This window comes from Aulonocara stuartgranti, assembly GCF_965226115.1.
Source record: "Aulonocara stuartgranti genome assembly, chromosome: 7".
Classification (NCBI taxonomy): Eukaryota; Metazoa; Chordata; class Actinopteri; order Cichliformes; family Cichlidae; genus Aulonocara; species Aulonocara stuartgranti.
In genome coordinates, this window is record NC_138945.1 from 48534420 (window position 1) to 48547635 (window position 13216).

General features: G+C 41.0%; 1 protein-coding gene across 2 annotated transcripts; it reads left to right on the forward strand.

Annotated features, from left to right (window-relative positions):
• Position 1: 1 nt before the first annotated feature.
• snx1a (sorting nexin 1a) lies at positions 2–13178 on the forward strand. Of its 2 annotated transcripts, XM_082540268.1 has the most exons (16): positions 3–251; positions 342–473; positions 3702–4506; positions 5284–5426; positions 6088–6163; positions 6296–6339; positions 6540–6681; positions 6779–6857; positions 7216–7291; positions 7556–7669; positions 7898–7991; positions 8296–8501; positions 8669–8812; positions 9047–9127; positions 9227–9298; positions 10431–13178. In XM_082540268.1, exons 2-16 carry the CDS (start codon positions 351–353, stop codon positions 10479–10481), a joined length of 2250 nt encoding a protein of 749 aa, XP_082396394.1. In that variant the 5' UTR covers positions 3–251; positions 342–350; the 3' UTR covers positions 10482–13178. The 2 variants fall into 2 exon arrangements, with proteins under 2 accessions (XP_082396395.1, XP_082396394.1); XM_082540269.1 differs by having other exon boundaries at positions 2–473; positions 5287–5426.
• Positions 13179–13216: the final 38 nt, after the last annotated feature.

Consider the following 13216-nt stretch of genomic DNA (forward strand, 5'->3'; position numbering starts at 1 on the left):
GGTAGATTAGCTAACTTCTCTCCAGATCCGTCAAATCTCCGAGCGAGGTGTCCGATCCTATGACTGCCAAGTCTACAGGCTACAGCTAACACTGAAGCTAACCTGATAAGAAGTAGGAGGAGTAGGACCAGGAAGTGAAAAGACAGCGGCGGGTTTGCACGTCCTGAGCAGTGTCTGTTCTCCACTAGTCAGCCCAGTTTAGGTGTACACCCCCGTCCGGCCGAGGTAAACCACAGTGAGAAACGGCGAAGGTAACGTTAGCTGCTAACCGAAGGAGACGCGTCTGTGTGACAGAGAGCAGAGGGGAGCAGTTGACGTTACCTCCCCTTGTGTTTTCAAAGAGAGTGAAGATGGCGACCAGCTCGGAGCGCAGTCCTCCCCCATTCCCGGACTCCGAGGACCAAGATGTGCTGGACGCTGAAGAAGTCCGAGGCCGCGACAGTGATGAAGACGAGGACCTCTTCGGGAGTACGGTATGTACTGGTGGAGTCGACCTAGCTGTTAGCGGTCAGGTCTGGATAACTCGTTAACTTAATGCAGAGTTAGCTAGGAAAGCTAATTAGGCAAAAGTTTTAGGAGATGTTGGCCGTTAACGTTAAGCAGTTGCACAGGGGAAAAATAACAAACAATGTTGACATAAGATATTGTCATCTCCAAAACTCTTAGTATTTCCTAATGTTTCGAAGCATTTGTTGTAGAAACTTCTTACTACCTGCCTACGAGCTTTAGGAGTTCTGCAAACGCCCTCGCTGGTATTGATTTCACCCTGAAAGTTGCTCTTTGAAGTTCTCCCTCGCAGTGATTCAGTTAACCAAACCAGGTAACGCCGTACTTCCTGTTTTGGTGCATGGAATGTGTGACCTCTTTTCATCTTCTAAAACTTTCTCGAGCTAACTTTTAAATCTGAAGGTGTCCTCAGCATTTTTTTTTTTGACGTGCAGACTTTTCACGCCATGCGTAGGTGAGGTGAAATCTGCAGACAGTGAGGTCTGTGTGTGGTTTCTGTGAGAGCTGACACAGTAAGGAGGTGATAGTGTTATTTCACGATGCTTATTAGTGGGTTAAGTCAGCTTCCCCATTTTATTTACGTATTTCTCCCCATAAAATAAGGATTGTACGCTGGCTCGGGCAGCCTCCTGTCATGTGAGCGTGGTGTGGTCACATGGTCAGAACCCGGATGTTTTCCTACAGTCAAAGTTCAGAGGATACATGAGAAAGTTGCTGTCTGCGATTTTTTTCTCCCAACACTGAACTCGCTGCTGCACGGAAACCCTAAGTCAGCATTTTATGGATGTTTTAGGTGTCAGAGCTCATGCCTGAAATGATGTTTGGAAATGTATCAGCAAGCCAGAGTGACTTGACTTCCTATAAAAAGAAGTTTCGGGGATGTATTACTATTTTTTAAAGCATTTTTTGTCTAAAGAGTATAATTCACATTTTTCATTTTTAATAAGGGGTGACAGATATACAGATAAAATGGAAATATTTTTGGGACCACTAAATACAGTTATTAGTCATTGTACATTAATTTTCCACTAGTACTGAAAAAATGTAATACTGGCAGTTTCCCTGTATGTCACATAATAATAATAATAATAATAATAATAAATAGTAATGTGGAGTGGTAGGTTATCAGATAAATGCTAGCATTCTTGCTTGACAGGCTTATTTCTTAAACTGTATAGGTATGCAGATAATATAGACTGTATATAAAAGATGGAAACAGCCAATACGACAACATTCATTATTTAGCAAAACTCTATTATAAAACCTTGAGCTGAGAATTTTCTTTCTTGGCAATAAGCATAGTTCATCACGTTCCTAAATTGGATTTGATGAACCAGTAGAGCTCGGCGATATATCGAGTTTTAAAAAAATATCGATATATTTTTATACGAGATATAAGATGTGACAATATCCTTTATATCGATATAGTCTATGTTACGTTATAATTATACTTGTGGAGCCGCAAGTTTGCCTCTCTTTCGTCCACTTTCGTCTTTACGCAACGTTACTCGGCCTCGCCTCTCCTTCACTGAACACAACTCCCCCTCCTCCCCCATCGCTTCACCTGCAGGAAGCGACAAGATGGACACGGCAAATCTCCGTTAGCGAGTTACTGCGCATCGCCCCGTGCATGGGGCTGGACGGCCTCAATGTGTTAGCTAGCTAACCACGCTAACGAGCTAACCACGCTAACGCCATGCAGCCCAGAGGTGCTGCACGGACTAAAATCCTTTCATTTTCTCAAAAGTTGACAGCGCGCCTTATGTGTGAATTCTGGTTGTGCTTGATGGCCGCGAACCGATTTTATGTGGAACACGGCGCTCAGCAATCTGTCAAAAAATGTTTTAGTACGACTTTGATAAGCTACGGAGCTGCACCGCTTGATGGATTGTCGGAGCATTACGGCTGAGCCTCGCGGAGTGATACGTACTGTGCTTCAAAGTAATATTACCCTACTGTGTATAAGGACCATAAATGGCACCTGTTAAGAGACGTGGTTGCGAAGCGGATTTCAAACTCCAGGCTGTCAGTCACGCAGTACAAGTTGGGAACAGAGCAGCTGTGAAATCTCTTTGTTATTGTGCTCAGCGTCTTTTAGTTTACATTTTGACTGCACAATTGTGAGCTCTTTGTTATGCTCAAAAACAACATTGTTTTCTTTTATTTATGGAGCATTATTATTTAATAAATGCTCATAATTTATTTTTGAGTAAATGTTATGTACATCTGCTCTATGTTAATAAAAGTGCCTGTGTGACATCTGGGACACAGCTTTGACTAAGAACTCTCTTTTTGTTCTTACTTTATGGCTTTAAAAAAATATATCGAGATATATCTTATATCGCCATCCAGCTAAAAAATATCGAGATATGAATTTTGGGTCATATCGCCCAGCCCTATGAACCAGGTGTTCATCTGACTTTAAAATGAAAGAAACTACACAGTCATTTGCTATTGACACATCGATAGCAAATGGGCATAGCCTTTTTGACTCCATTGATGACCATTACTTACAAAAATATCCTGCATGTTTTAGTCAGTATGACCTGAAACCATCAAGCCCATTAAGTCATCAGAAAAAGTCGTCTTTAATACAGCCAAGGTCACAGAGTAATGGATCCAAGAGTTGTTTTCACCTTCTGAATCAGCATCCTTTGAAGCAAGTCATTTAAGTTCATTAAGTCATTTTGTTTACTACCCTGTAAACAAAAACCTAAACACTGCAATCGCTGTTACATTAGACTGTTACATTAGTCTAACCCTAATGTAAAGGCTTATCTGATGAAATGGTTTCTCAGGAGATTTGCTTTGTGTTCTTGGCGAAAACATATCAGTTAAATCTGTTTCTCAAGCATCATAAAATGTTCCCTGCAGCTTTTTACAGTGACAAAGTCCTTGTTTTTTTATTTTGAAAACATTGTTTCTGCTGTCAGTGACACACCCAGTAGCTGGGATGGACATTGGATGTTTAGATGTTACCCAATATCCAATTTGGCTACCTAGAGACCAGATTGTGTAATGTGAAGCTGTTGAGATCAAAGAAAAGAAAAAAAAAAAAGCCCCAAAGGTCTTTAAAATTTGAAACTTTGATCAACTTGTTGCACGAGTCTTGGATTACTTTCAGAATTGTCTGTTGTCTACACACACGTGACATGACAGCAATTGACATTAAGCATCCCCTTTTTGGCCTTCAGAGCACATCACCAGTGACCGAAATGGACACCACACCGACCAGTGATGTTTCAATGAAGCCTCCCAGTGACATCATGAATGATCCTTTAATCGAGCCAATGAGCAGCCAAACAGGAAACAAGCCAGCGAGTGAACCCTCAGATGATTTTTTTGACCTGACAAACAATGTTAGCGTTGTAGCTGCAGCTGCAACAAAATCCGATGATTTCGTTGACATATTGGGAAGCGAAACTGGAGCTCAGAGAGGGGAAGTAGTAAAGGCAGATGTTACTGTTGAAGCAACAATTGATAGAAGTGAAGTAACTGCTGGTGTTATAGATCCACTCAGTCAGCAGGAAGCAAAACAAACGTCCACCGCTCCAGTTATCGACCTCAGTGGTGACTCACAGCCTGTTACTAGCAAAATTGCTGACCCTTTGGTCGACCTCTTTAGCGATGCTCCACCAGCTGCTGAAGCCAAAAAACCTAGCAGCGCAAACGTTGATCTCTTTGACGACGAGGAAGGGAGTGATATTTTTGCAGAACCACTGCAGACCAAGCCTGCCAAGCAGCCGCAGAAAAGCCTCTTTGGTGAACCTGACGAGGATGTGTTTGGCGAGCCGCTGGGTGCCATCTCAAAGAAACCCGTCCCTAAAGAGCTGAAGGAGAAATCTGTCACAACCAAAGTTACTGCTGGGGGACCGCTGCAAGACAGTAAGCCAGCTGATATCTTCAGTCAGGCAGCTGCCTCCACACCCAGCGTCACCAGCACCGTCAACCCCAAGACCAATGGAGTCCACTCTGAGGAGGACGGTGATATATTTGCTGGTGGGTCCACCTTATTTTATTCTATTTTTTATTCTCATTCGGTTTATGTTACCAAAGTTTTAAGCCTAGAGTTGGTCTTTATACTAAAGTCATGATTCAAGACAGGTTCAGTGAAGTTCATATAGAGGTTTGTGCATAATCACATCTGTATAGAAGATAAAATGAGCTCTAGGCTGGAAAAATGTTGATGAACGCGTCCTAAAGTTGAAACAACAGCATGGAAAGTAATGTTTGCTTCATTGTAAATAACTGTTTTGCCTGCATTGAGTTTGAAACTTTGTACTGGGCTGTGCCGGTTATGGGAGAGTGGCTCAGATTACTTATAAAAAAACCTTTGAGTAGTAGCCCTCTTAAAAGTCAAGTACAGCAATGTTTAACTAGAAGCAGCTATCGTGATTTTCTGTGCATCATGCTGTTACCACATGGCTGACACCAAAGCCAGGATGAGGACACCTCAATTAAGAACATGGGACCATCTGAATGCAAAGTTCAGTTAAATCCACAGGTTTAACATAACCCTCAGTGTATATTTGTGTCAGACACCTGAGATGGCAAACACAAGTTTCAGTCTGGTGTAAATAAGTGATTAAGAAACCAACACAGAGGTCCTGTTGAGGCATGACAGAAGCAGCTCCAGTTTGTGCTCCAGATCACCACACATGGAACAGAACTCCGAATCTCTGTAAATACTTAAAGGTAGACTTTGGTAACTGTGGTAAAAGCAGCTCCACTGTACTAGGGAAATAATGGATATCTTACTGCACGTTTCCCCTCTAGCAGAGGCCACGGTGGAGCTCTCTCTCGACAGTCCGAGGAATGAGAGAAAAAAGGAGGCGACGGCCAAGCCATCTGCCCCCGCCCCCACCTCTCTGCCAGCAGCTGCCAGCCTCGCCAAGCCACAGCCTCCTGCCCTGGAAGAGGTGAGCTCAGATTTAAACCCAGACAAAGATTTTCGAGTGTGAGCCCATGAAATAGTTTCCAAGTATTTAATAAATATACACGCCAGTTTATTTTATCCTTTATTTATTCAGCTAAATGTCTCTTTGAGATTTATATATTGAAACAAAACAGCCCATGGAAAGTCTGAGGACATACAGAGATGCACACTTATTTACAGGAAACAGTGGTGTATTCAGCTTCTGAAGCCAGTAATAAAATATAGAGCACAGTGGCAGAGAGTGTCTAACATCTTTAGGTGCTGGTCAGGTGCATTCATATAGACTCTAATCCAGTAAAGATTCAAATAAAACATTTCCTCATCTGGAGGAAGAAACTGGTTTTATTTTTAATTTTTAAAAACATTTAAAGTTTCAATTTGGTTAGAAGCTGTTCATCTGATTGTTTTAAATTACAGATTTGGATCTATAGTTAACCTTGTTAAAACCTGTTGCTTTTAACAAGATTAAATGTTAACTCTCTGCCCAAACATCAGAATGAGAAAACTGGGGCAGCACCAGGTTCTTTCCAACTGCGGTTTAACCTGTTTAACATCCCACCACAACAAAATGTGGTGGGAGAAGCTGACTGTTCAGCCATGGTTTTCATGTCATGTTTCACTTTCATGCTCAAAATTTGTTTCAGTTGGAAGAAGAGGAAGAGGAAGAGGAGGAAGACAAATTTGACATCTTTGTCTCTGTCAAAGATCCAGAAAAAATAGGTGAGGCTTTTATTGTTTTTTGTATTGCTTAATGTAGCTTGCCTGATGTTTAAATATCAGTTCACTGAGTAAACTTTGTATGTATTTATACAGTCAGGGACATTTAATGATGTATGTATTGTTTTTTTTCAGGGGATGGTATGAATGCCTACATGGCCTACAAAGTATCCACACAGGTAAAAATGTGTCATTATTCATCATTTTACTTGAAGTTGGTTAAAGTTGACCAAAGATGAAATATTGATGAGTGCCTTGTTGGAGACACACCCGTGCTCTGCTCTTAGAGGGACAACAAAGGTTGCGACACACGTTTAGTGGAGTATTGGAGCAAACACGAGCCTGCTGGGTACATAAATTCCATTAATGTGTGTTTCAGACCACACTGCCCATGTTTCGCAACAAGACATTCACAGTGAGGCGACGCTTCAGCGACTTCCTCGGACTTTATGAGAAGCTCTCTGAAAAACATGGACCAAATGGATTCATTGTGCCTCCACCACCAGAGAAGAGCCTCCTGGGTAGGCTGACGCACTCATCACATCTCACGCTTTCCTTAGAATTATAATGTAAAATCTGCTCTCAATCACAAGTGGTGATGGTCGTTATCTTGTGTAGGGATGACAAAGGTGAAAGTGGGGAAGGAAGATTCATCGTCTACAGACTTTGTTGAGAGAAGAAGAGGTGCTCTGGAAAGGTAAAAGAGAAAGAATGGCATGAGGTGCCAGTTAGCGTGGCTAACACAGAGTCCCAACCCTTGTACATTTCATTTCATTTCATTTATTTATTTCACACTTGGTACAACAGATCAAACAAACCAACCACACTTTCTATCAACAAAGCACTACAACCATGTGTGAAAAGGAGCAGGAAGAAGAAAATATTCTTATTAAACCCTGCCCCCTTCCCTGTACAGGAAGCATGATGTGACAAGAATATAATTAATGCAAAAGCATCACCACCACTTCCCCGTTGATGCTCTCGTGCTATTCTGATGTGGCAATTTCCAGACTACTCGTGAAAATCAAGCGTGTCCCTGTTGTCTGATTGAACAGGTATCTGCAGCGGGTGGTAAATCACCCGTCGCTGCTCCAAGACCCCGATGTCAGAGAGTTCCTGGAGAGAGAGGAAGTAAGAGGATTTTGTTTGGTTTCAGCTCGAGTTACTGCACTGAAGAGGTGTAATGCAGTTTTGTTTCACTTCTCTGTTTTTGTAGTGGATGAATGGTGTATTTGTAGTTAGAAACATTACTTTCATCACACTAGTGTGCTTTACCTAAGCATTAGTGTAAGGGTGTGCAGACAATGGAGGAAGATGGAGTTGCAGTAAAATATTGAAAACGTTCATATCGCAGTTTTAGAATCATCACAGCTAACACAACTAATGCATCTGCAGTTGCCTCGAGCAGTGAGCACTCAGGCTCTGAGCGGCGCCGGCTTCTTAAAGATGATCAATAAAGCGACAGACGCTGTCAGCAAGATGACCATCAAGATGAACGAGTCAGACGTGGTAAGTTCAGCTGTAAACGCGCGCTCATGTTCTTCACTGCGTTTTTCAGTCTTTATACTAAAGCAGAGACTTTTGGTGGAACTTTTGGGCATAAACAAAGCTGCAGTTTCATGGTTAGATTTTTGACAGTTATGGGATTTATCTTTGGTAATGATGCTTGTAGTGCCGTAGAGCTTACAGCCCTTGCAGCTAGTGTTGGAGTCGTACTAATGGTGCGTTGTGCTGCAGTGGTTCGAGGAGAAGCTGCAGGAGGTGGAATCTGCAGACCAGCAATTCAGGAAGCTCCACGCGCTGGTCGAATCCCTGGTGGTTCACAGGAAAGGTCCGTTGTCTTTTTTCCCATCTGTAAAGTGACTCATCAGTTATCATTCGGATGTGTTTGTACAGTTTTTGGCCACTTGGGGGCAACAGAGTGAAATGTGTTCAGATGTTAAACATTGTTAATTATAACACTTTTTAATTACTATTCCTCCTCTAATAAAAGCTTTTATAAAGATTTGAATGATGCCACCTAACATAAAATGTGTGAATGCACCTTTTAGCCCATAATTGCTGCTTTCATTTCTTGTATATGTTCTCGTATTCAAGTTTGTGTGAAGAACACTTGTCTTTGCATTGAAATCTAGAGCTGTCACTGAACACGGCGAGCTTCGCCAAAAGTGCGGCCATGCTGGGCAGCGCAGAGGACAACACCGCCCTGTCCCGCGCCCTCTCCCAGCTGGCCGAGGTGGAGGACAAGATGGAGCAGCTACACCAGGAACAAGCTGCAAGCGACACCTTCACCTTTGCTGAAATGATTGCAGATTACATCCGTCTGCTGGGTGCTGTGAGGGTACGGAGAGAATTTGTTTAGCTAGTTTCTGTAGATCACAGCCGTTTAAGTTTTGTTTTGCTTTTTTAAGTGGGTTTTTCCCCCATAGGAAGTGAAATGTCCAATATTGTTCAATATTAAAAAGCACGTACATGAAGGTAAAAAGATGTGAGTTTTGTGACCTGCAGGGGTCCTTTGATCACCGGATGAAGGCGTGGCAGCGCTGGCAGGATGCTCAGTCCATGCTGCAGAAGAAGAGGGAGACTGAGGCCAAACTCCTGTGGGCCAACAAGCCCGATAAGCTGCAGCTGGCCAAGGAGGAGATCGCTGAGGTACGACATGGGCCAAAAACAACAAAGTAAAAATAGCTCGGATGTGGCTGAAACCCTCGTTTGATGGGGCCTCTTCAAGTTTAGGAACAACGTTGTAGTAACTTTAATTTTTCTGATCCTTGGTTCATTCTTAGCTTGACGTTAATCACTCCATAGCTTTTGCTGCACGATCTCTGTATGTGAAGCACTGTATTTGATTTAAGACTCCTCTGTGATTTTTATCTTTGGAAACAGTGGGAGGCCAAAGTGACGCAGTACGAGCGAGACTTTGAAAGAGTGTCTGCAACTGTTCGCAAGGAAGTCATTCGCTTTGAGGTACCAGTGTTCATTCTTATTGGTATCCACATCAGTAACTGCTCAGACAGCTGAACGGGCTGAGAGTGATAAATCCTTCTGAAAAATCTCTCCTAACAGAGAGAAAAGACCAAGAATTGCAAAAGACAGGTTATCACGTATTTGGAGTGTCTGCTTCAATCTCAGCAACAGGTGAGTGAGTCAGCATTTTCATATTCATAAACCTGTAAGTACTGCACTGGATTTAGGTCAGTTTTTAACTGTTGAGCATCACAGATAATCTACAGAAGTTGACAATTTCAAAAGTAAATCATACACAAGGTAATAAGTAAGGTAAGACGACAGGAACAAGGCTTTACATACTTTTTTATATAAAAATTAAATAAAGCAGATAAAGAATATTCAAGTTTCTGTGTGGACCAAAACTCCCAAATTCAAAATAAGTAAACGACTCGGTAAATCTGCAAACATTTTTATTTTGTATTTAACTTTTGCACTTTTCACTCTGGTTCCCTAAATGGTATTTTCTTTACTATTCTTTATGCATGTGCTTCATGCTTTTTCATTATTGCAGTGAGGCTCTGGTTACTATGTAAAGTAGTTTGTTAGAAAACTGAGGCTAATCCAGCTTAGACTAATAGACAAAGTCATGAAAACTTTTATCAAATAAAAGTCTGAGCAAAATATTCACAAATAACCAAATATTTACATTCACTTCAATGGTTAATGAATATTAGAAATTAATTTAACATGAATGTTAATGTAACACATCATTATCAAAATCATTTTTTAAAAGATATTCGTGATTTGTGATTCACTGAAATACATATTATGTAAATGTATTTGTGTGCTTACTTTGGATTTTAGGAGTTTTGATTATTTATATGAAAGAGCCCAAAGTAGCAACTTTAAATTGTTTCCAGTCATTTACTGGACCCAGCTGACTGCAGGTTTCCCAACCTTATAAACAGTACCTTTGCACAATGACTGAAACTAGAGGGGGCTGGTTTCAATCATTATGCAAATGTACTGTTTATAAGGTTGGGAAACCTGCAGTCAGCTGAGACTGAAGAAGTCACTTGGATGAGTGATGAAACATTTCTCCCACTGAAAACGCTGCGTCCAGATGAACAGAATCAACCTTTTGGGATTTCCATCCTGGATGATTGAGCATGCATCAAGTCATTTAGTAGACAGCTTTTTAGATATAATAGGCTACATTTTTTTTTGTGATGTTTTACTTTTCAAAATTCTCAATTAATTTGGCGTCTAAAGACTCCTGTTTTTTCTTTGTTTTTGTTGTTGGTTTTTCCTCTCTCTCCAGCTGATAAAGTACTGGGAGGCGTTCTTACCAGAAGCAAAAGCAATCGCCTAATCCTCAAACACCAGCCCTCTGGACTACAACAGGCTGCCTTTTTCTCATACACTTTACCTCTTTTGCCTTTTAACCAAGGAAAATGTGTGTATTGTAAAGGGAGATACAATCAATTCTGTTTTTGTTTTTTTTAAATCACCTTTAACACATAGCTCTGTATTCTATTGTATTAATAATTGTATATTTTCATTTAACCTTCCACAAATATTTTCTTAATAGATGAAAATAGATTGCATAAACAAAGATACGGACAAATGAAAAGAGGGGAAAAAAGAAGTGTGGATGAACGATTCCATTAATTTCCACAGGAGAATCATTCGTTCTCAGGATTTCCTCCCTTGTGTTGATCAGGAGCTCATTCACATCAGCTGTGGTTCACTGTTTACAGCCTGGCTGCTCTCTCATCACATATTTCTGGGGACCCAGATGAAGAAAGTGGCTAAATTCTCACTGTGTTTCTTATTGGTGACTGAAAGGGATTAAATAAGTTACAAATTTGATTTATGAACGATTCCAGCAGGTGGATAAATTAAGTACCATCCATGTTTTTCTTTCTTTCTTTCTAATTTGAAGTACTATGATGCTGAGGGGAAATGGGTGCAGGGTGATGCGCGGCATTAGATTAGCAATTGTGGTCAAGGGCTTTGTCGCGTGCTGAGGTTGTGGGGTTAACGATTTCAAATTTCTTTCAGTAAGTGTGCAAACTTTATGTCGGTGCCTTTATAAAAGCGAGAATGGTGTTTTGGCTTAAGACACCAGTTTAGGAGGAAGTCGTAGAGGGAGCTGTGGGCTTGTCATCTCAGCGCTGATGTTTAAGAACTGCGGTTGCGCCCCATTTACTACCAAATAAAAATGGTTTTAATGTTTTCAGTCTGCCTTGCATATGAACCTGCAGAGACATGAACTGGATAATCTAGTCCCTAAAGATCATGTCAGACTCTGTCTAGTTGCGTCATGTTGGACACTTTAAGGCAAGCAAACACAGTTTAGAGGAAATAAATGCTGATTGTGATTAACCAACTCGAGCAAGTCTAAGCAAGCAGTTTCATGCTGTGTCAGATGACACCCAGAAGCTTTCTGGATGGTAGGATTCAACTTTGAGGTGGTGTAAATAGAGCTGTAACTCACAGCAGTCTTACTTGTGGATTAGTCCCAAGGTGTAGTCCTGTTTTCGTCTGACAGTCCAAACTAGCCCTTTGTTATTCACTTCTAGTAGCACCGGAGGGCAATAGTTCTTGGTTGCGTATGCATGTTCTCAAACACAGTGCAAAGTCCTCTCTATCCCATAATGTGTACTGTTGGCTCCCTTTGTTATGAAAAAACAGAAGGAAAAAAAGTCCAGTGATTGGACATGTGAGAGTGGTATGTCTGCTAACAAGTGCAGCACTGTGGGCACAAATTAAAGGGTGACTACTGCTGAGTCCCACATTACTACTGTTCACTCATTTATTACTTCTGATGAACATCCAGCAGTTTACTGGATATTTTCACTCTAATTTTATGAATTTTTACAAAATAATGGACACGTTCAGGGCACTTATTCTAAATTTGGCCACACAAATAAAACGGTGTACAGTTGGTGAAGCGCACTAAGGGGAGTCATTTTTGACCACAGACTGTATAGAAAAGATGGATGTAACCTTGTGAGCTTAAAAATGTGCTGTTGAAAGTGTTTTAATCTGCCATTCTTTCTACTGGCCAGCAGGGGGCACCACCTTTGGTTGTAAAAAGTAATTAGATTACACAGAAGTGTATAAGAAAATGCACTCAATCATTTTTTTACATTGGCAAATGCTTCACAATCGGTTTATTATCTTATTTACGAAAACCTTTTGGTAATTTTGACTCTACAGTTTGTTTGTTCTAAGTCAGATTTACCCTTCATTTGTGCCATCTGAGTAAAAGCTTGCAAAATGCAGAAGTTTTGGCTTCGCATGGACGTCCTTTTTTTTTTTTTTTAATCCAGTTTGTTTATGCAGCCTTTGTCAGTGTTTTATGGCATTCATCGCTTTTGATCAAAAAAATCCAAGATGAAGTTTTCTTTGAAGCAGTGAATGTAAACACCCGTTTGTTCACATAAAGTAGCCACACAGTTCCTTTAATTTCAAAGGACATACACCAGACAAAACCCAGAGGAGGTACCACCAGATGTTTGACGTTTTCACTTGCTGATTGGCGTAAAGACACAAAATGCTGTCCGCGATTTAACAGAAAGGAGGCACCGAGATGTCCTGCAAGAGCCGAACTGGACTACTCGGGGCTGGATGGACGACGCTGATTGGCAAACAAAAGATTAATGGCTTCAGTACGCACGCTGACGGTGGAGTGCATTCTTTCTTAGTCTCGTGTATTTTTAACAAACCTGCGTCACAGCTTTACGTGGCAGGACTGCCATCCCTTTTGATTACAGCTTTAATGTCACATTTGCACTCATGTAAAAACTGAAGGTGTGCAGCGACTGCGCTTCACTGTATCCTTCGTCGTCATTACGGCTTTCTTTTAACTTGCAGACATTTCTTTGCCGGTTAGATAAATAACTATTTTTGCTTTTATTTTTACATCATTGAATAAAAACAAGGTTGTTGGTGTGTGGTTAAAAGTGCAGAGCAATGTCAGCAATATGCACTGTGTCATAGAAACTTAATTCAAATCAATAAAAGTTGCACTGTTTACACTTGGAAATTTCATAAAGAATAACGACTCAAGTGTGTAATTTTTTTTCTCCGACGTGCCGA

What these genes read in the sequence shown, in the direction of transcription:
- snx1a (XM_082540268.1), top strand. Translation starts at nt 351, where the DNA reads ATGGCGACCAGCTCGGAGCGCAGTCCTCCCCCATTCCCGGACTCCGAG. An exon ending in AGAAGAGGTGCTCTGGAAAG is followed by an intron (nt 6,858 to 7,215) that starts GTAAAAGAGAAA and finishes CTGATTGAACAG; the next exon opens with GTATCTGCAGCGGGTGGTAA. An exon ending in AGATGAACGAGTCAGACGTG is followed by an intron (nt 7,670 to 7,897) that starts GTAAGTTCAGCT and finishes GTTGTGCTGCAG; the next exon opens with TGGTTCGAGGAGAAGCTGCA.